General features: G+C 39.8%; 1 protein-coding gene across 1 annotated transcript; it reads left to right on the top strand.

Moving 5' to 3' along the window:
* Positions 1-270: 270 nt before the first annotated feature.
* LOC139096912 (thioester-containing protein 1 allele R1-like) lies at positions 271-7,050 on the top strand. Its single transcript, XM_070648667.1, has 6 exons — positions 271-1,271; positions 2,074-2,347; positions 3,243-4,279; positions 4,813-5,911; positions 6,664-6,820; positions 6,998-7,050. The coding sequence occupies exons 1-6, from the start codon at positions 271-273 to the stop codon at positions 7,048-7,050; spliced, it is 3,621 nt and encodes a 1,206-aa protein (XP_070504768.1).
* The last annotated feature ends 14,929 nt before the right edge of the window (positions 7,051-21,979 follow it).

Raw genomic sequence — 21,979 nt, 5'->3', positions numbered from 1 at the left:
AAGTGCGAGACCTGAGACCGGATTTTCAGTCATATCTTCGTCGGATTTTGAACTAGCTTGTGCTACTCGAGATTGATTATTACAATTAATGTTTGGGGTTAAGACCTTGTCCGAAACCAGTTCTAGTTTATCATACTAACCAATTTCTATTCCCCTCAGATCCCCGCCGACCTACCACCAAACTACAAACTCACCATAATCCACAAAAATACAGCAACAAATACATGCACAAAGCAGTCTTTGAGGCTTTTTGATAACCCAACCCGACAAATGATTTTCATCCAACTTGACAAGCCCGTCTACAAGAATGGCGACACAATTAAGTTCCGGACATTCTTAGTCGACCACAACTTGGTTCCAATAGACAATCAAGCCATAAATGTCACAATTTACGACGGAAATAATAACGAAATTAAAAAATTTGAAAATATTCAAACATCAAAAATTGGACATTATCAAGGAAGCCTTAAAGTCGCTGACTTGGCACATTTTGGTAAATGGCTGATTAGAGTCGATGCCAATGGACGAAGTAAGGCCAAAAATTTCCAAGTTCTGCATCACAACAATGACAATTTCCAAGTCCTGATCACACCACGTGACAAGGAAGTCGCATTTGTTGACAAGTATGTCCTCCTGGACATCCAAGTTAAGCATCAAAATGACAAAATTTTCACCGGAATTGCCAAATTTTCAGCAACAGTTATGGACAAAAATACCAAAAATGTCTTAAATAAGCAAAATTTGCAGCATGTTCAGCTACCGTTGGTCAAGCCTGTCGTCCAATTCAGCATGCCTGATGACTTAGGAATCCGATTCCCAAGCAGTGACTTGATCATCGACTTTGACATTGAAGTTGTTGAGGATGTGACACAAAAGTCACAAAAATTGACACTCAGCATTCCAATGAGACATAAAGGCAGGAACAACCTGTCAATTAATCGTGATGCATACTTCAAGCCTGGATTTGATTACACAATGACTGTGCAGATTAATGACCTTAATGATCAGCCAGACAAGTCAATAAATTCGCTGATGATGAACGTTGATTATGAGGATATGAATCCAGTCACTAATTTAATGACGACGGATAAGAAAAATTATGAAATTAAGGTGGAAAATGGAGTGTTTGAGTTTGTGCTGCATCCTAAGATTAACACAAAGTTTATTAAAGTTTATCTTGAAATGGCTGAGACGGAATTGGCTGAGACAATTAATTCTATTGTGGATGCTGGAGTTGATGAATATATGCAGATTGAGGTGCTGGAGAAAAAGTAAGAAATTTGATCTTTTTTGGGATTTTTGGGAAATTTGTTGGGGTTTAACAGGGGTAGATTCAGGCAAGGATCAGACACTCCAAAAGGACAGTAATGTACTTACTGTATTTTTCATATAAGTACAGTAAGTATCGTAAGTACAGTACTGTATTTTTGGAATGTCTGATCCTTGGGTCCAGACAAGATTTCCAGAATCTCGGACTCAAGACAAACTTAGACAAAACCTTAGATTCAGGGAAGCGTGGTTCATGAGACTGGCCGGAATTAACCAAGATTTTGGCTTGAATTTCATCAAATTTAGACCAAATTCCAGCATAATTTGGATTAAAACAGGAAATTTAAACCCTAGACAGCACACGGCGTAGAAATGGCTGACTTAAGTATAACCTTAGGCCGGATTTCATCGAATTTGGCTTGAGTCTAGAAACAAGTTGGCAGAACTCAAAGAGTGGAACTCCAAATGAACTCCAAAGTCTGGTTTCATAGAAATTCGGACTCAATTGGAATCGCCTTGGAGTTGTCAGGTTCCAAAGGAGTTCTTACTCCAGTGGAGGCCATAAGAGTCCGGCTCATTAAGTCCTGTCAACTGTGCTCTATAGTCATGATGACAGGAAGCCAAATATTCGGTCTTTTTTATACATGTGCCTTTTGGGATGACTAATATGAACTACATTCTAATGGGAAATTAGGCTTAGTCTTGCCTAGTGTTATCTATCGTTGAAACTAGGCTTGTTTAAGCCTATCCTGTCTAGTTTGATTCGTCTTATTCTATAATTTTTCTTTCAATTTTCATTTCCAGAGCCTTGTACGACATTCCAAAAACATTGCAACTAACAGCACGATCTAGTAACAAGTTTGAATCTTTACACATGCTAGTTTTTGGACCCAATGGATTAATACAATCTAAAGAATATCCAGAAGCACAAAACCGTCAAAACATTAACATTAATCTAGAATTGACTGAAGAAATGACACCAAAATGTCTTGTTCTTATGTTTTATGTGAGACAAAGTGATGGATTAATTATACATGATCAATTTCCAGTGAGCTTTAATATTAATCCGAAAAATACGGTAAGTAATGTTTGGAATAGGATAAGTTGGGTGATTGATCCAAAATCTGTCATCAGGGTGGCATGACTCTGGTATGATGCCGGCTCATTGTGGTGCCAAGACAGATCCAAAACACAACATAAAGCAAGCTTGATTCTATCTTGTTTGAATCCACTTCAGTGTCAGATCCAATATTGCCATAACCAGACCAGTATGACTTTGGAATGGAATCAATCCAAATCGGCATAATTCAAGATTCACACCGGACAGGAGCCGAATTTTTGATCTGACATTATAGCGGATTAGAATCAAGCCAGCTTGGTACTGAATTTTGGATCTAGCATAATGTTCTGTCTAAATTGAATTCAGCACCAAGCCATAGTCACACCGACTTAGTATTGGATTTGGCATAAAGGCGAATTTAAACTGAATTCGGCATCAAATTTGAGTCAAAGCTACCTTGGTTTTGATTTTAAATCTGGAATTTAAACCAAATTGGTTACCAAGTCAGAGTCATGACGATTTGGGGCCGATTTTTTGAATTTGGCATTAAAGATGATTCAAACTAAATTCGGAACCAAGTTAGAATCAAGCCGGTTTGGTACTGGGCTATGAATTTGACATAATGTCGGATTGTAATCGAATCTAGGACCATGTCAGACTCATATCGGTTTATGATCAGATTTTGGATCTGGCATGGTGTCAGGTTTAAGTCGAATCCAGTACCAAGTCAGAGTCAAACTGAGTTGAAGTCGGATTTTGGGTCAATTAACCCCAGTTGTAGGCAATCTTTAGGGTTTTGTTTCACGGCACACCTTGGTGATAAGTCCCGACGCATTATTGTGTCGCGGCACACAGGTTGTCCATTACTGAATTAAGCAATTTGATCATTAATTGTTCCTTTTCTCATCATCAGCTCGTCCTAGCACCAGATCAAACAGTAAAGTCTAACAAACCCGTTAACATTCGATTCAAAAGCAGTCCAATTGGATCAACTGTATTTTTATCAGCAATTGACTTAAAGTATGCTTCAATCAGCACAATAAATGAAATATCCAGAATGAATCTATACAATGAGACTATCCAGTACATGTATCAGAAGTTCACAAGCCTTTCAAATTATAAATTCAACAGTTTTAATGCTTTTGTCATGCAGCCCAGCAGATCATGTGATGATGACCATGTGGATGTGCCAAATCAAGTCACTGATGACTTGGGTACAGAGGAACTAGCCCAAAAATATTTCCCAGACATTTGGTTCGATGAGGTCCTCGAAGTCACAACAACTGGACTGCAGTCAGTTCCAAAGCAGCTACCTAATGACTTGACATCCTGGAAAATTGTTGGACTTTCCGTACATCCAACAACTGGAATTGCTGTTGGCACTTCCGGACGTAAAGTGATTGTTGAGTCTGATTTGTCAATTAAGGTTCGTACGCCGGCATCGATGCATGACGGGGAAGTTCTGAAGCTTGAGTTTAGTGTCTTTAACTTCCTCGGAAGTCCACAAGATGCTGAAATAACTGTCAACATCACGAACGGCGACTTAATGACTGAAAAGTGGATCAAAAAGGCAAAAAAACCCAAAATGTGCAAAACTTATGTCCATCAATACCAAAATCGTCTTAAATTCACCCTTCGACTTCCAGGCAGTTCCATGTCAGATAAACAGAGCTTCTTCGTCCAACCGGATGGTTTAGGTGAAATGAGGATTAAAATTACAGCAACAGCAGGAAGTGCTGTAGATGAGGTGGAAAAAGTCATCAAAATTGACAGCCGAAGACGTTTGAGGAAGGCAATTGCTGCAACTTATTTGATTAATTTTAATGGAACTACAAGTACAAGTATAGAGAGGAACACATTCGTGCCAAAAAATCTCGAGCTTGTCAGTGTTGATGCTGTGTTGAGTGGAAATATGCTTGGGCCAATGTTGGAGGATTTGGAGAAAGTTAGGTGAGAAATTGATGGATTTTAGGACATTTTTCCAACATCTAGCGCTATTTAGAGTTTTGAGGGGCATGCAACTATGCAAAAAATTTATTAAGGGGCATTCAACTACGCAATTTAATTAAAAATCACATAAAATTTTGCATATATTTGGAATTAATGATGAATTTTGGGGGGCAAGCAACTACGTTTCAACGTACTATTGTGTATTTTGAGGGGTATACAACTACGTAAAATATTTATTTACTTTAATCTTGAGCAGTTTTGAGAAAATCAAGTAAAATTTTGTATCAATTTGTCATAAGCAGTGTTCCTAAGTATGATTCATATACCATGATAAATTTGGAGGGGCATGCAACTACGCAACACTTAAATTAGCTCTAACTTTGTATGTATTTTGACCAAATCTAGTGGAAATTTGTGTGTAGATTTTGTGGTTGCTCCTAAGCATGGCACCAATACCATTATACATTCCAAAGGGCATGCAACTACACCAAAATCAAATTAACTAGTTTTTTAAATTCTTCCATTAATTTCAGTTCCCGTCCAATGACCACACCCGACCATACATCCTACAGACTTGTCACATCTTTCACCGTAGCTAAATATTACAGAGACAGAGGACTAAGAATCCCAGATCATATTATGAACACAATGTCTATAGGATACCAAGAAGCACTTGTAACGCTCCAAAATGATCAGATTAATTTGAACACTCGGCTGCACAATAATTTAGTCATTGCTTTAGTTGTTGCCAAGAGTTTCATCAACATTGACAATATTGTGATTGAAAAAGCTTTAGATAAGTTGAAAGCCATACAAAATACAGATGGAAGCTTTAATGTTGAAGTTACAGGAAGTGAAAAATTCATCCTGACTGCTCAAATTGCATTTGCATTCATTCAGTACCAACAATATTCAAATAAATATTCAGACGTGATTGAAAATGCTGTAAAATACTTAAAATCCACAAAAGGACAGCTGGTCGATGACTGTGAGAAAGTAACTGTTGCTTACACGTTTGCTGTGTACGGTGACCAGGAATCAGCAAGATACCTAACATGCAGCATAAAAAATCAGTTCAAAGATGCCACAAGGGACGACAATAAGATGTCAATTTATGTCAAGACTGTCTCGTACCTGATAAAGCTCAAACTCGACAGCAACGAAACTGCCAAATCGGAAGTGGAATGGCTGTTGAATCAAAGGAACTATGACGGTGGATTTTACTCAAAAGGTGACACTTTACTGGCTTTTGATGCTCTTGCATCGTACGCAATGGTAAATCGTGTCCAACAGACAAGCTTGACATTCAAAATTGAAAATCAAGTTGAGTCTTTGATGGATGAAAATGGACTTAAGTACATGAGTCTACCTAAGGATAATCGATATATTGTCAATGTGATGGGAACAGGACTTGGATATATGACAATTCGGTATCAATACTTCCTGAGTCCAACTCAAAAATATTTCACAGTTAATGTTGGAACTCGTGAATTATCAAACAATATGCTGGAACTTACCATCAATGTTCAGTTAAATACTAAAGTCATGAACCGAGTTGATCTGGCATTAATTTCAGTTGAAATGCCGAGTGGATATGAATATCATGGAATTAATAATAGGCAGAATGTTCAGGTAATTATGATGATTTGATGATCAGTAGTTGAATAGCGTAAATGGGTTATTTGCTTCACTGGCAGTTCAGATTGGACCTAAAGCTAGCTCTATCATTGGCTTTTGTCTGCCAATTATCAATGCCAAGTGCAATACTGTCTCTATCGACTCTTCAAAACGGTTCATTGATAAATAAGCCGGTATTACTCTGGCAAAGTGCCGGTTTTGAACAGAATCTGTCATCAAGTGAAGCCGGTCGGGTTCAGGATTTTAGATCAACAATATCCTAACTATGATACTTGGGTTTGTTATTTGATTTTACAATCCAAATAGACAATTCACACGTGATGCCATCAAGGTGCGACCAAGGCCCAGATACTCAAAAAATACAGAGTTGGCAGGACTTTGGAGTCCGGACTCCATTTTTTTTCCAAAGTCCGGATATTGGGTTACACAGTGTAACCGAAAAAAATCACTCTACGGACTCCAATGGAGTAGGACTTTACTATTTTTTTGGGTCTGGACTTTTGGAGTCCTGCCAACTCTGAAAAGATATTGTAAAAATTGGAAAAATCGGAAAATTGTACAATTTTGTTGAGTGTCTGACCCTTGGGTTCCACAAGAGCATGCGCATTGTCTGTTAGGATCTGTTTTTCCTATTAATCAATGCCATATTGTTTGGTATGTCCTGAGTTAGGGATCTAGTGACAGAACAATTCTAGAATATTTCAGTCTATCTCGTCACACAATTTTAAAAATATTCCTCTTTACAGGAGATTGAGCATAAAAACAATAGAACATTAGCAATTATGTATGTTGATGGAATCGTATTATCTACGATGAAACAAGTTGTTATTCAAGCAGTAAAAGTCTACGAAATAGAACAGTCAGCAAAGTCGACTGTTGAAGTTTATGATTACGATCGTCCAAGTAAGTATTGATTTTGGTCATTAGCTTGAAGGCAACTCGGATTTTGTCTGAAAAAGTCGACTCAAGTCGACTTGACTGTGTATAAAATTCGAGTTGATTTCGAACTCTGCTGTTGCGTAATAACTAAATGTCCCCTAAAAAACATCTAATTTTTTTAAAATTAAAATATAATTTCAGATATCAAGGACGAATTCGAATATGAATTTGTTAAGAATACCAACCAGTGTTAATTATAAAAATGTAAATGTAGAAACAATTTGAATCAAATAAAATATGAGAATTATTAATATAATTTAGATCATTTGACTTTCTGTCTGTCATTCCGCTCAAAGTTCCGCCACTTTTACATAAACATCAAATTTCCTTGAAAAACTTATTATTTACCTTGAAAATTTTTTGAGATTTGTTTGTTATTATATAATCCTCAATAGAAGCCCGATTAATCGTTAATTTAAAATCTTCCCACCATGTTTATTAGGGGATAATTCTAGTTTAAAATAATTACCCTTGAGTTGAACAAATTGTGATTAGTCAACATTATGCCTAGTTATCCTAAATTTCGGATACAAAAATCCTGCCCTAAATTCTTGTTACTCTGAGTTGGTGTCAGATTATCAGATTTAGATCAAGCAACAAGAGAGAGTCACGCCAGTCTGTATTGATTATCCCAACTTCTGTTATTTGATTTCAAAAATTGACATTCGTGTAGCTTGCCATAAAATGGGAAGTTGTTTTACTAGACTTGTGATAAGCAACATGTTCAGGAAGGAGCAGGAAGGGGCTTGTGAGTCAACTGCTACATTTTTTATATTTACACGTGTGAATCCGTGTGAATGTATTGAATTTTATTTGAATTTCAATTTGGTTGAATTTTTGTGAAACAAAAGTTCTTTGCCAATCTCCCTTTATGTTCAAAAATTACCGATCATTTCCTTTTCTTCATAAAATTCAAATCACATTTTTATTTTCATTTTTAATTTTACAATTTAAATTTGCAACAAAGGTTAAATTTTCAATTTGAATGTACTGCAGCCAACTGAAACATCTTCAAGCCTTACATCACAATCGCTCCCTACTTCTTCACTCCCCATTCCACATCCTATCATTCCTCTCATTCAACTCCTCAGCAAAGTCCTCCAAATACACATCCATCAACTTCCTCAACTTCTCAAACTTCTTTTTCGATGATTTTTCCACAATTTTTCTTTCATTTTTCTCAACAATTTCCGTCATTAAATATTTTGGAATTTCCGCAGTTAAATTTTTCTCGCATTTTCTTCGAACTTCATTGGTCATTTTCGGTAAATTGACGCCATCGACAATGTCCTGCATGACTTTTAACAGTCCACACTTAACCGACAAGTCCACAACATGCTCAGCAAATCCAATCGTTAAATCATTTGCAAAAATTTCAAATTCAATGTCCGTTATTTTTGGCATGGCTCCTTCTGTTGTGCTGTATAAAGTCTCATTTGTCAATTTTTTAAGGAACGCATAAGCCAGTGTCAAGTTTGAGTTGAAGTCTGTCGTATTCAGCCAAAAGTCACCAAGTGCAAGGACTGATGGCGTTGATCGGTTGACATTTGGTGCTGAATTGTGAATAAATTGGAAGTTTGTAGCTGGAATGTAGGAAGATTCAGGCACAAATTCGACACTTCTTGGCTTCCTGACTTTTTCAGGCTTCTTTGGAGTCAACTTAATGTCGAAAATCTTCGGTTTTGGTCGAATTTCAGCAATTTCAGGCGCACCTGCCTTTGCCTTGTTGTACTGGATCAACTGCGATGACAACTTCCAATTGTCCTTATCATCCTTGTAGATCACAATCGTAGCCTTCAATGGCCGATCAATATTCAAGTTGTAAGAAGTTCCAATGACACCAACAGGCAAGTGATCTTCCCAGTAAATCGCCTTGCATGTGTCGCAGTTCTCATTGAAGTTTGGCAGCTTAGTGCTTAACATTTCAGCATTTTTCTGCCTGATGTCCTTATTTCTTCTTGCAACTTCATCTACAGCTACTCCATTGATGGATGTGAGAACCTGGAACTGCCCATCCTTGACATACTTAACGACACCATCATCTGGAATGTCCATTGCTCCACGTTTCATCTTAATTTCCTCGTTGTTGCTGTTAAACAGTCTAAGGACATCCACACCTGACAGTTCCTTAATCTTCAGGCCGGCTCTTGTTTCATAGAACTCAGTTACAGCTTTAGCATTGGTAGTAAGTGCAATTTTACTTTCTGGTTCTCGATATTGATGGTAAATTTGGAGTTTTCCGTCATTTTCTCGGATGTAGAGGGCAGTTCCCGGTACTTGATCGGTCATGACAATTGAGACTTGATTGGATTGTCTTCTAGAATTGGAGAAAAATTAGTTTTTTTAAGGATTTCTTTGGGTTTATCTGGAATTTAAAGCATCTCGAGTAAGGCAAGGTATCTCGAGTAAGGCAAGGTATTCCGAGTAAGGCAAGGTATCCCGAGTAAAGCAAGTTATCCCGAGCAAGGCAAGGTATCCCGAGTAAGGCAAGGTATCCCGAGTAAGGCAAGGTAGCCCGAGTAAGGCAAGGTATCTCGAGTAAGGCAAGGTATCCCGAGTAAGGCAAGGTATCCCGAGTAAGGCAAGGTATCCCGAGTAAGGCAAGGTATCCTGGGTAAGGCAAGGTATCTCGAGTAAGGCAAGGTATCTCGAGTAAGGCAAGGTATTCCGAGTAAGGCAAGGTATCCCGAGTAAAGCAAGGTATTTCGGATAAGGCAAGGAATCTCTAGGCAAGGCAAGGTATCCCGAGTAAGGCAAGGTATCCTGGGTAAGGCAAGGTATCTCGAGTAAGTCAAGGTATCTCGGGTAAGGCAAGGTATCTCGAGTAAGGCGAGGTATTCCGAGTAAAGCAAGGTATCTCGAGTAAGGCAAGGTATCTCGAGTAAGGCAAGGTATCTCGAGTAAGGCAAGGTATCCCCAACAACTCACCTCTGTCCATCACCACTAATGTCAACCTCAACAACAGTACTATTAACAGCAACAAGACCTGGCATGCTACCAACAGTAGGATTGCTACTAAAGTCCAAAACTCCAACATCACCAGACTGTAAAACTGATCTTCTTGGTCCACTAATTGTCACATATCCTCTAGTTGTAACTTCCTCAGTTGGAATCATTGGCAGCACAGCTGCACTTTCAAAAATTGGATTCATATCAGCTCTTGTGAAGCTTTCCTTGACAGCATTCCAGTTCATGCTGCATGATCGGCATTTTCCACCGCCACCCGCAATAAACCGTCTGGCTCTTGTGTTTGAGCATTCACCGAGTAAGCTTGACGATCTGTCAATGTACAGCTGTGAATCTTGAACTATTGACTTGACAAGGTCTGTCTGCTCAGCATTGATTGTATCCTTCAAGACTGTAATGTGTTCCTGCATAGCTGGCAGGAAGTCATTCTCAACTTGTCCATTTTTGAACACGAATCGTCTGTACTTGCTGACTCCGTTGCTCTTTAGGTCCACAACGTCCTTAGCATTTGACACGTATTTGGACTTGACGAATTTGACAAGTTTAGCAGCATTTTTAAGTTCCTTTCCAGTTTCGGCGATAATTTCACCTGAACTTAATGCTACAATTTCCTTGCCGACATTAGTTCCAACCTTCATACCGGCCAGGACAGCTCCATACGATCCAACCTTCGACACCCAATTCATCGGTCCGAAATCCTTATTTTTAGCTGTTTTAAACAGCAACTTAACACCAGCATCAGCTACGAACTTAAACAATGGATGTTTCTGGTCAAACATGATGTCCTTCAGCATTGCCAACTCAGCAGGTGTTAAGGAATTGACAATATTTACATAGTTCTTGACTTCCTTAATTATCTTCAATACTTTCGGTCCGTACTCGACAATTTTCATTGGAACCGACACACCAACCATAAATCCTTTCGTAATTCCATTAAAAACTTGTGGACTTGTCAGGTCCCATTCCCAAAATTTGGCATTTCCACCGCTCACAACCACACCATTGACATAAAATGCTGTCGTAGCTGACACGCCCGTAAATGTAAAAAGTAAAATTTTTCCATGCCTTGCCAGACCCATTGCAAAGCCTCTATACATCAAAATGTCATTAACACCCGACGCACCAGCACCAAGTCCAAAAAATATAGCTGAATATGTCACCGGATCATCAAATTTCCATTTTGTTGGATCCCAACTTTTATTGGCAGCAGCAGCAGCTACATATGCTGATGTTAGCATAGCAACTGATGTTATTGCAATGCCAGTTGCAGCTATTGCTTTATCTATACCCGATGGCATTAAAGCACCCAATGTTCCACCAAGAACTATAGCTCCATATGTACCGGGATCCTTCCAATCCCAACTTACTGGATTCCAATTTTTATTGTGTGCAGCACTAGCAAGATATGCACCAGTTATGGCACTAACTATGGCTATAATGATTAATATTGTGGATATTTCACCGTCTGGATCCACAAATGAGACGGGCGAGTTTCCACTGAATTTGTATGGACTAAAGTATTGAGACTGTGGATCAGTTTGAAGGAATCGACCTAAAGTTGGGTCATAGAACCTTGCATGGAAGTTGTAAGTGTCAAATTCATCATCAAGTTCCTGTCCATGATACAAATACCTTATAGCTGCATTATCATCAGCCACAAACTTCCTCATCATCTCACCATACGGTAAGTAGTCATATGAAGCCACAACTTTACCATCACGTATGATCAGCCTTACAGATCCTGAATGATCTGTGAATATGCTGTGGAACTTGTCATCTCTAAGGAATCCAATCATACCTCTTGGTCCATAAATGTAATGTGTGACTACCTCATAGCATGTCTTGTCAACCTGATCAAAGTTCATGACCCGATCCATAAGGACATTACCGTCCTCATCACGTATGTACAGTATTTCCTTTGTTATTTCATATTTGTTGTTGTAGACCTGCTTAAGGATCCTCTCACCTTGCGAATTGTAATGGAACTTGATGGATCTGCCGTCAGTCATCAGCACTTCCATGACACGACGCGATACTGGATGATAAATGAGCTTTTTGACACCTTTGTGCGGTGCTGATGTCATATTGCCATATCCATCATGATCAACTGTATATTGCTTGCCTTTAAGTGTCACTGTCTTGACTTTACTTGTATTGACATGATAGTCAAGCTTAACACTTTCAAATCCAGTCGTGAATAGCTTATGATTACCATTGGCATCAATCTCATGGGATGCAATGTCAAATGCTGACTCTTGGAGCTGATTGTTGAAGACCCTGGATGTTATAATCACAATGTCGATGATTTGTGACGTGCTGTACTTCTTTAGGGATGTGACGAGTTCGGTGTTGATTGGGCTGATGAGAGTGTCTTTTGAGGTCGGGAGGAGCTTCTGCTGGACCAAACCATCGTAAAGCTTCTTTGCATTTCTCTTGAGCTTCTCAAGTTCACCGATCCAAATGGCACCGTCCGCGTTCTTCCATTTTAGGAAGATTCTCTCAAATTCATGGTAAGTAAGGAACATTTTTATGTATATAACGTAGAAAATCAGCTGTTTGGTGACTGAAAAGAGCTCATTGAAGTCATACTCATCACCACGTCCCAAGTCATCCAATAGCTTATTCAAGTCATCATCACGTAGTAAGGATGTAGCACCTCTGGTAGCAATCGATGACTTCTTGTCATTACTAAGCTGATCAACAGCTATAAAGTTCCCATCCCTCAATGTATTGAAGATGTTATGTGACTGATAAAGTGTAATTTCACCCATTTTGTCCATAAATGAGTGCATCTGTAGTGGATCGATGTATTCTTGGAATATATTATTTGCGAAATATTTAGCCTTGACTAGTTCTCGGTGACTTCCGTACGTGTATCGATGTCCATAAAATTTGGGAACTTGATGCTTTGCGGATATCTCGTCGTAGATCTTACTGTCGTAGCATTTAAGCGGTAAACCAATTTCCTCATTTGTGTTCAGGCTTCTTTTGAATAAAGAGTACTTTTTGGTGATGATTTTCATCCTTTTGAGTGACTTGATGCAAGCATCATCGTCTGGATGTGCTAGGATTTCGTCAATCTTTTGGTCGCGTGATTTGGTGAAGGTTTCTCTTTTGGATCTGTCTGACTGAGTATCCTTGGGACAGTTAATTGATCTTGGATTGACTTGTGTCCAGTCCTGTGTCCAGTCATCGTTATTGGAAGTTGTTGGACATCCAGTTGATCCAGATTGCTCTTCTGAGTTGATCCCCTGCTTTGTGGGGCAGTTAACAGACCTTGGATTGACTTGCGTCCAGTCCTGAGTCCAGCCATCATCACTAGAAGTTGCAGAACATCCATTACCTCCAGTTGACCTAATTTGCTCTTCCGAGCTGACATCCTGCTTCATGAATCTATTTCTAACTTGATTTTGAGATGCAACATCATCACCTAACTGCATGTCATCTTTAGAATCAGCCTTCTCTTTCAATCCTTGTTCCTGATTGTCATTTTCAGTCTCATCACTTTGATTCTTTGAAAATAAATCGGAATTGACTTCTCTTTTGGTTCTGTCTTCGAATGAGTCACTGTCAGTTCGACCAACTTCTCCGCTGTCAGTTGGAATTGTTCTAGCTTGATTGATGTGGTTTGATCTTGAGTTTTGGATGTTGGATTGTTGTCTTGGATGGTCTTGGATGGTTGATTTGTTTGGAATTTGGTTTTTTAAGCTTGAATTTGGTGTGTTTTGGGGTTCTGAACTGGAATTGGACGTGTTTTGGTCTTCTAACTTGAAATCAGGCATGTTTTGGTCTCCTGATCTGGAATTGGGCATGTTTCGGGCTTCTGAGCTGGAATTAAGCATGTTTTGGTCTCCTGATCTGGAATTGAGCATGTTTCGGTCTCCTGACCTGGAATTAGCCATGTTTCGTCCTCCTGAGCTTGAATTAAGCATGCTTTGGTCTCTTAACCTGGAATTTGACATGCCTTGGTCTTCTGACCTGGAATCAAGTGGACTCTGACCTCCTGCCTTCAACTTTTGTTGATTTCTTACTCTCTGCCTTAAAAGCTGTTGTCTTTGACCATCTAATCCTGAATTTTGAGAGCCCCTTCCTTCTAAACTCGAACCATCCTCATCTCTAACATTAGAACCCATACCTTCCTCACTATCTCCTTCCATTACCGGTCGCCTAATGTTCTGCAAGCTCATCTTCAATTTCCTTTGATTCTTAACATTCTTAATGTCCTCCTCAGGAACTCCCTCACTATAATCATCATAGTCACCTTCACCACTATAGTCACCTTCACCGAAATATTCTTCCGACCATTTAGCATAGTATGCTGTTTTCATGACAATTCCATCACCGTAACCACGCTGTCCATATCCACCATTAATGTATTGGATGTCCTCGGTCAGGAACTCGTCGTCAATCTTGCTCATATAGCCTGGTGAGTTGTAGCTGTACTTCCTGTTGAGATTGTTGAGTTCATGAATTTCACTTGCTGGCTGTCCATTGGCATCGTAGGTGAATCTAGCAAAGCAGAACGGCTGCTCAATAGTTCCAATGCCAATCAGCTGTCCAATTCCATTGTATGTATGCTTAACTTTAAGGATCTTTCCTTCATCAGTCGTTGGATATGTCAGAACATCAACATTATCGCCGCTGTACTTCCTGTTGACCTCAAATGTTGTCTCAAGAGTGTCAGTCAGTGCTGGAACTGCCAATATTCTTTTAGTTACTTTAGTCTCGTCATTTTCATCAAAATGGATGTCCTCGCTGATGACAAGATCGTGGTTGATTGTTTCAACAGTTTTGGATCTGCCTTCATGGAACTGGATCTTTTGGAACTCCGTGGCTTGTGTATGGAAGTTACTGTCCGTGAATTTTGATAGATATTCAATGCTGACGGGTCGGGTTATGTATCCAGTTTCTGTTAAGGCACCAGCTGAGTCATAGTTGAAGTAGATTGTCTGTCCATCAGTTGGATCGGCGTTGTGGGTTATTGAGAATTTGAGGAGGTTCTTGGAGTCATAGATGAAGGACTGCCGACCAACATCCGGTGTCCTTTTCTCAATCAGGTTCCCGGCATCGTCATAAACTTGATGAATTCCTAGTTCCTCCTGTAGCTTCTTTTCAGCAAGTGTCAAGTGATCATCACCAGCTGTGTAGACTTCATTGATATTCGACAGAGTTCCAGCAGCTGCATGATATTCAGGTGATAAAATTTTAACAATCCTTGCCTTAGAATCATACTCAAGTGTCGTCAAAATGTCATCAAAGTTTGGTACCTGAACATATCGACCGACTTTATTGCCAAGTCTGTCAAAGATCAAGACAGTCTGACTTCCATTTGACAGATTCTCGACAGTCTTTTTAAACCCTAAATTCTCTGGAAAATAGGCATTAAGGAACGGAATGTCAACAGCCTTCTCATAAGTCGTCGCAAAGTCTGACTGTGCTGAGAACTTCATGCCAGGCTGTCCAACCTTTTTCTTCTCATTTAATGGATTCTCGTGGTACAATGTGTGATGGTACGGGAAGCCTTCATCGGATGGATTTAAATCCACAACATCACCAGACATGATGCCTGTTTCTGGATCGAATGACTTAATGAAATTGTCATGATACATCAAAAGTGACTCGGACGACGACTTTATGACTTTTGTTGGCTTTGTCCGGACTGTTTCATGTCCAAATTTGTCATGGATGGACTGAGTCACGATTGCTGAATTTTCAGACTCAAGCTTGATGACTTGCTGCTCTTCATTGAATGCATTGTGGTAGTAGACTTCTATTTTAGGGTTATTCATCACGAACAAGTCACGGATGGCAACAAGGTAGTGGAAAGACATTGTAAATCCCCTCCACGTGTCATTGAGTGTCTCATCAAACTTAATAAGTCCATCGATCCATATGATTGTTCTTTTTTGATATTTATGGATGACAAGCTCGAAATTTTTTGGAATATCTGTAATTTTACGGTCATTTATGAACAATGCAGCTCCACCTCCATCCATAAAAGATTCACATGTAATATAATCTGACGTGAACTTAACCTTAAATTTGGAACCGATGACTGCATCCAAAGCGACATTAAGCCTCAAACCAGCTGAATTATCGTCCATAAGATTCTCATCCTTAAGTCCAATTAAGCCATAAAATCTATCTCCCATATGCGTCAGTTCCGATGGTTGAACGATGAAAGTTGATAGACTAAAATTATAATCCCAACGGTCCGGATGGACATTGACATCAAATGTCTCATAAAATCCAGACGACACCAAGAATTTTGTGACAATTTTTGGTGTGTCACGTTCGCCTTCACTGCGGACCAGAACTTGATCAAGCTTTCCATTTTTCTTGGTTCTTGCCATTTCCCTGCCTGTCTTCTGATTGTAGTAAATCCTCATAATTTTACCGTCACTTTGGATCCATGCAGCTTCATCCCGATTGTCATTATAGACCTTAACATCAAGTGAATGTGCAGCTGGATAGAATGCAACATTATCAATGTCCAATTTTGAATTTTTAGTTCCAGTTGCAATTATAGTGACTTTAAAGTCAACAGCATCATATTCAGGTATTGTTGGATGTTCCCGACGGTAATTATTGAAGCTCATACGGACGACAGTTGGGAAATCGATGGAAATTTCAGCATTAAGCCATTCGCCTTCCTGGTACTTGACATTGCTGAGAATTCCGAAAAATTCAGTGAACTTCCGTCCATCGGATGAGAAGCTGATCAATGCCTTAAAGTTGTCTGGACGGTCACCAACTTCCAAACCGACTGACCTCATCCAAGCAGCTGCGACGAAAACTTCATCCTTATTTTTTGGCATAAATGACTTTTCAAAGACATCGCCGCTGTCCAGTCGCAGATAGTTCTTGCCAGTCAGCGCATATCCATTTTTAATGACATTTTTTGGGTAAAAGTTCCATGCTTTTATGTCCTCATAGTTCTCAAATCCAATATACCCAAATGCATCGTCTGACTTTTTATAAGGTATAAAGTTTGAAATTTCAAGGGATGCAGTCACGTCGTACAACAGGCTGTCGGAATAGTCTGTTGAATTTTCGTCTTTTTCCTTCTTTTTTTCAGATTTTAGGAGCCTTTTCTGACTGTCGTAATAGCTTGTGACTTGCTCAGTGTCAGCCTCGTCAGTTCTAGTCACGTGATACTCAACCCATCCATTCTCATCTGCTGTATCTCCATTCATCATTTTAACATTTGCTGTCCATAAGCTATTGCTGACTTTAAAGGTTCTGTCGTATTTTGTGATGCGTGAGTTTGGGGATTCACGTGCTATGCCACGCTGTTGACTGTCTGGCTGCTTGACAATTGGTTCCTGATGATCCTTAAAGTCCTTCCACACTTCCGTCATCGTCACAATTGGATGCTTAGCATCAGGCATGAATTTAGCATAATTTCTGATAATCAGCTCATAAGGATCAGAATGTGATGTGTCCTCAGATACCTTGAAGGTCATGAAGTAGCCATGACTTGACTCGAACATAAGCTGTTCCTTATAGAATGTCTCCTGCTTGTAAATGGACTTGCCGTCATCAAAAATGATGATATTGGTCGTGTCCTTCTTACTTTGGTACGCAATGTAGTATGGATAGAGATTAATCAGCATGTTTGGCTGGAACAGCTGTAAATCTTGACTGAAGCTGTCCTTCTGACTGATCAGCTTGACACTTTCTGGATGATCATTGTCAAAAACTAGCTCAAAGTACTCGCCAAGTTTGACGTTCCTTTTTGACTTGACGTCATTTTTCTCGAATTTCGAGCCAGTCATGCGGAACTGAAGGTCTTCGGACAGGAACATGTCATTACCGCCGCTGTGCATGAATGGATAGTATCTCGACCAATCGAGTAGGACCTTGCTTCTCATTCTAGCCTGAAAGTCCTTATTGCTGTTAAAATCATTGCAGAACTTCTTGCGCTGCCTTTCACGTCTCCATCCAGCTGGTGTCTTGTTGATCTCATCGAGGATCTTGCCCTCAAAGTCAGTAACCTGTATGATGTATTTACCGCCTGATTTTGTGTATTTAAGGATTAATGTCGACTGATTTTCGATACTTTCGAACTTCTGCGTTATGTCCAACATCTTTTCACGTTCCTGATTGAAGCTGTCTTCACGTTCGACGTCGTACTGGTCATTAAATGTCAGGAATGTAAAGTCAATCTTAAACTGCTGAGATGCAGCTTGCCACTTCATATTAGACAGCACGACAGCATTATTGACAACCTTAATGCCATTTGAGTCCAACATGGATGTTATCTCCTTCTTTGTATCATCATCAATGTCGAATAGCTTTATAATTTCAGGTGCTGTTGACACGAGACCTGTCTTGACCTTTTTCATGTTCCATACGCCATCGGATGTCCTGTAGAGTGAATGGACATTGCCTTGCTCGCGTATAAAGGCTGACTTTTCATTCAGGAATACTTTTGCGTGGTCATCGCTGGTGCTGAATGGATATTTGATCCATGTCTTGTCCTTGGACAGCATTTGAATGACATCAAGTGACTTGCCGTCTTGGACGATGGCAAAGTTGTGTCCAGATGAGTGGAACTTGGCATCCTTGCTGTATTTGAAGGTTTTTGGCTTGTCTTGCCATTTTTTCTTGTCTATTTCGTTGTAGATGTTGATGTAGCTTGCATCAGCTGTTCCATAAGACACAAACAAGCTATCAGTACAGAATATGACCTGCGGTGTCGATTCCTCGATTGTCATTTGGTCCACAATTGAAATTTCCTTAAGCAGCTTGAAGGTTTTCATGTCAAAAATCTTTAAAATCATTCGATTATCCACTAAGGATGTAAATGACAGGACATCACTGTTGTACACGACTTTTGGTCGATTTTTCATCAGGAATCGCTTCTCCAAAAGTGGCGAATTGACGACCTGATTCTCGTACGTAAACTTTGTAGTCACGCCGTGGTAAATGCCAATTTCCGATGGAAGAAATTTGCCAAAAATTTTCTGATTTTTGAAGCTTAAAACTTCATCGGAATTGCCATCGGACATGACTTGGGTAAGTGCCTTTGGTATTCTCGTTTTGCCATCAAATAAATCATAAGTCAGTCCAAAGTCCTGCTCGTAAGACTCAGTCTCAACCTTGATTCTTGCCAAAAAATGCTTGCTGACCAAAAAATTTCCCATCCTTAAGTTCCCGTCGTCATTTCTCAGCTTTAGTTCCTCATTTTCTGATGATTCCTTCTGTCCGTACTCAAATTCAACCTTGACATCATTTCCGTCGTCAATTGACTTTATCATGATTTCTGATGTGTATGCGACATTTGGATTAAGTTCATGCTTAACATCCACAGTGTCATATCGGTAATAAATGGACCGTCCATCAGATTTTGAGTGCCGTTCAGCCAAATACCAAGCCACAGGCAAGCTTATCAAACTTTGTGGATCACTTCCTGTATCGCGCCAGTACCTGTACGACAATTCATATTGAGCAGTTCCAGTTCCTTCAAATTTTCCATAAATCAGCTTCTCCAAAGTCGATTCAATCACAAAATATTCCTTATTTGGGTAATAAGTCACAGTTACGTCACCATCCTTGTCATCGACCATCTTGTACTTATTAAGTCCAACTTGTTCCATTGTCATTTTAAATCCCATTGAGTTCAGATAGTAAGTTGCGTCATTTTTAAAGACACTACGTTGATAGTCAACGGATATGAAGTTTGTGGCCAGCGGAACTTCAAATTCAATTCCGTTCTTGCCTGTCTGGTACACCATATCGACATTGATGTTTAGTGTCGTGGACAGGAAGATTTTAACGATTGGCATCGAGAAGCTGACGTCACCATTTACAGCACTGACTGAATTCTGGACAGCTGCATCGTCCGTATAGTCGGACCACTTTTTAATGAATTTTGCAGGACCTCTTTCACCAGCTTGACGTACTTCCGGCAGTTTAATGACCTTTGTTAATGGCTTGTGCTCAAATTGAACATCAGATAATTTAGTAACAAAGAATGAAGACATTGTGCTCAATTTTGTAGATTATTGAGCTGACAGTACACAATTAAATATTACTTATTGATCACTTTGTTGATCGCATTCGGATTGGCTTTGTTGCAAAATAAATTATAAATGTTGACTGATAAGAGGAACCGGCACAAATTGATCTTATATAGACATTTTCATCCCTTCTACTTTTCTGATGTTGATTGAGGTATATTGAACTGATATACATAGAAGAGGCTTGGCTGTAGATTTGTTTGGCAAGTTGGGAATTGAGTTGGTGCTGAGCGCATGCTCCTGAGTCTCATTATGTCTCTCTGTGCCGCACTATGTTGCTCTGTGTCTGTCTATGTCTCTCTGCGGCTCTATGTTGCTCTCTGTGGCTCTCTGTGTCTCTCTGTGGCTTTCAGTTGCTCTCTGTGGCTCTCTGTGGCTCTCTGTGTCTCTCTGTGTCTCAATGTTGCTCTATGTCGCTCTCTGTGTCTCTATGTTGCTCTCTGTGTCTCTATGTTGCTCTCTGTGTCTCTATGTTGCTCTCTGTGTCTCTCTGTGTCTCTCTGTGGCTCTGTGTTGCTCTCTGTGTCTCTATGTTGCTCTCTGTGTCTCTATGTCGCTCTCTGTGTCTCTCTGTGGTTCTATGTTGCTCTCTGTGGCTCTATGTTGCTCTCTGTGTCTCTCTGTGGCTCTTTGTGTCTCTATGTTGCTCTCTGTGTCTCTATGTTGCTTTCTGTGGCTCTCTGTGTCACTCTGTGGCTCTATGTTGCTCTATGTGGCTCTCTGTGGCTCTATGTTGCTCTCTGTGTCTCTCTGTGGTTCTATGTTGCTCTCTGTGGCTCTATGTTGCTCTCTGTGTCTCTCTGTGGCTCTTTGTGGCTCTCTGTGTCACTCTGTGGCTCTATGTTGCTATCTGTGACTCTATGTTCCTCTCTGAGGCTCTCTGTGTCTCTATTGTGCCACTCTTGTTTCTCTTGTGTGTCTCTTGTGTTCCTTTGTTTCTCTGTCTCATTGTTGCTCAGTCTCTTTGTTGCTCTGTCTCTCTGTTAGTCTGTCATTTTGTCTCTCTGTTCCTCCATCTGAAACCGAGACTCTAGTAATCCCTAAACATCTCACAGCACATCTATAAACACAAACAAAAAAGCACACTTAAACATCAGCAAAAAAAAAGTGAAAAATTGCACACCACAGCGGAAGTAAAGTCAATCACTTGCTCCACATAAAATCTATAAAAATAATCACAAATTAAGTCAGTTGAGTCACAAACCAGCAAGGCAAAATGAGTGTTAAAATCTCATTCTTAATTTTTACATTATTTTTAATAAAATCCACAACATCTATTGACAATTCCTGTCAAATGAAGCGGGATGTGTTAAGGCAGGAATACGAGACATTACTGCAGACGTTCCATTTAACGGCACCAAATCCGCCGCCATCAAGATGTGCTGAAATAATTGATGAAATTTACGATGCAATTGAAGGAATTAACCAGGACAGCTTAATAGACCAAATTAAAGGTGGGGCATTTGAGGATGCAAGGAGGCAGTTCGAGGCTGATCGTGAGTACATGGAGGGTGACTTTAGGAACCGAAAGGCAGATCTTGTAGATCAATACAGCACACAAGAGAGGGAATTATCCGATAAAATAGCATTTACTGTCCGAGAAATCGACAGAATCACGACAGCAGAAGTCAATTCCATTGATCAGCACGAGAAGCTGACCAAGAAATGCAATTGTGCATATCGTGAAGATCCATTCACATCCAAAAAGGTTCTCAAGTTCTACAGCCCGATTAAAACATCCGATGAACCGCCAGTCATGTGTGATGTCCCAAGTCGATGGTTCCTGGACCTAAAGCAGCTAGTCGACACCAAAGTCTCGTCACCAATCGACCTTAATCCATCCGATGACTGCAACAAGAGACGGAAATGGTTCCTGAGTGTCAATTTAAGCTTCAAGGAAGCCATCAATCAGCTATCAGAAAGCTACGACATCAACACATATGTAGCATCACTAGAGAAGCGACTGACTGACCGTAGACGTGAAATTGAGGACACAATAAGTCAAATTAGGAAGGACAACGAACGGACACTTCAACAAGACCGAGACTACTTACAGACCAAAAATGCAGAGCTTCAAAGAGTCACGTCACATTTTGGGGACGTAAAACGGAAGCAAATTGACGAAATGGAG

Source organism: Chironomus tepperi, unplaced genomic scaffold (genome assembly GCF_022539635.2).
Source record: "Chironomus tepperi strain 1889 unplaced genomic scaffold, CSIRO-AGI_Ctep_v1 contig_409, whole genome shotgun sequence".
Taxonomy (NCBI): Eukaryota; Metazoa; Arthropoda; class Insecta; order Diptera; family Chironomidae; genus Chironomus; species Chironomus tepperi.
This window is presented reverse-complemented; position numbering and strand designations above follow the sequence as displayed.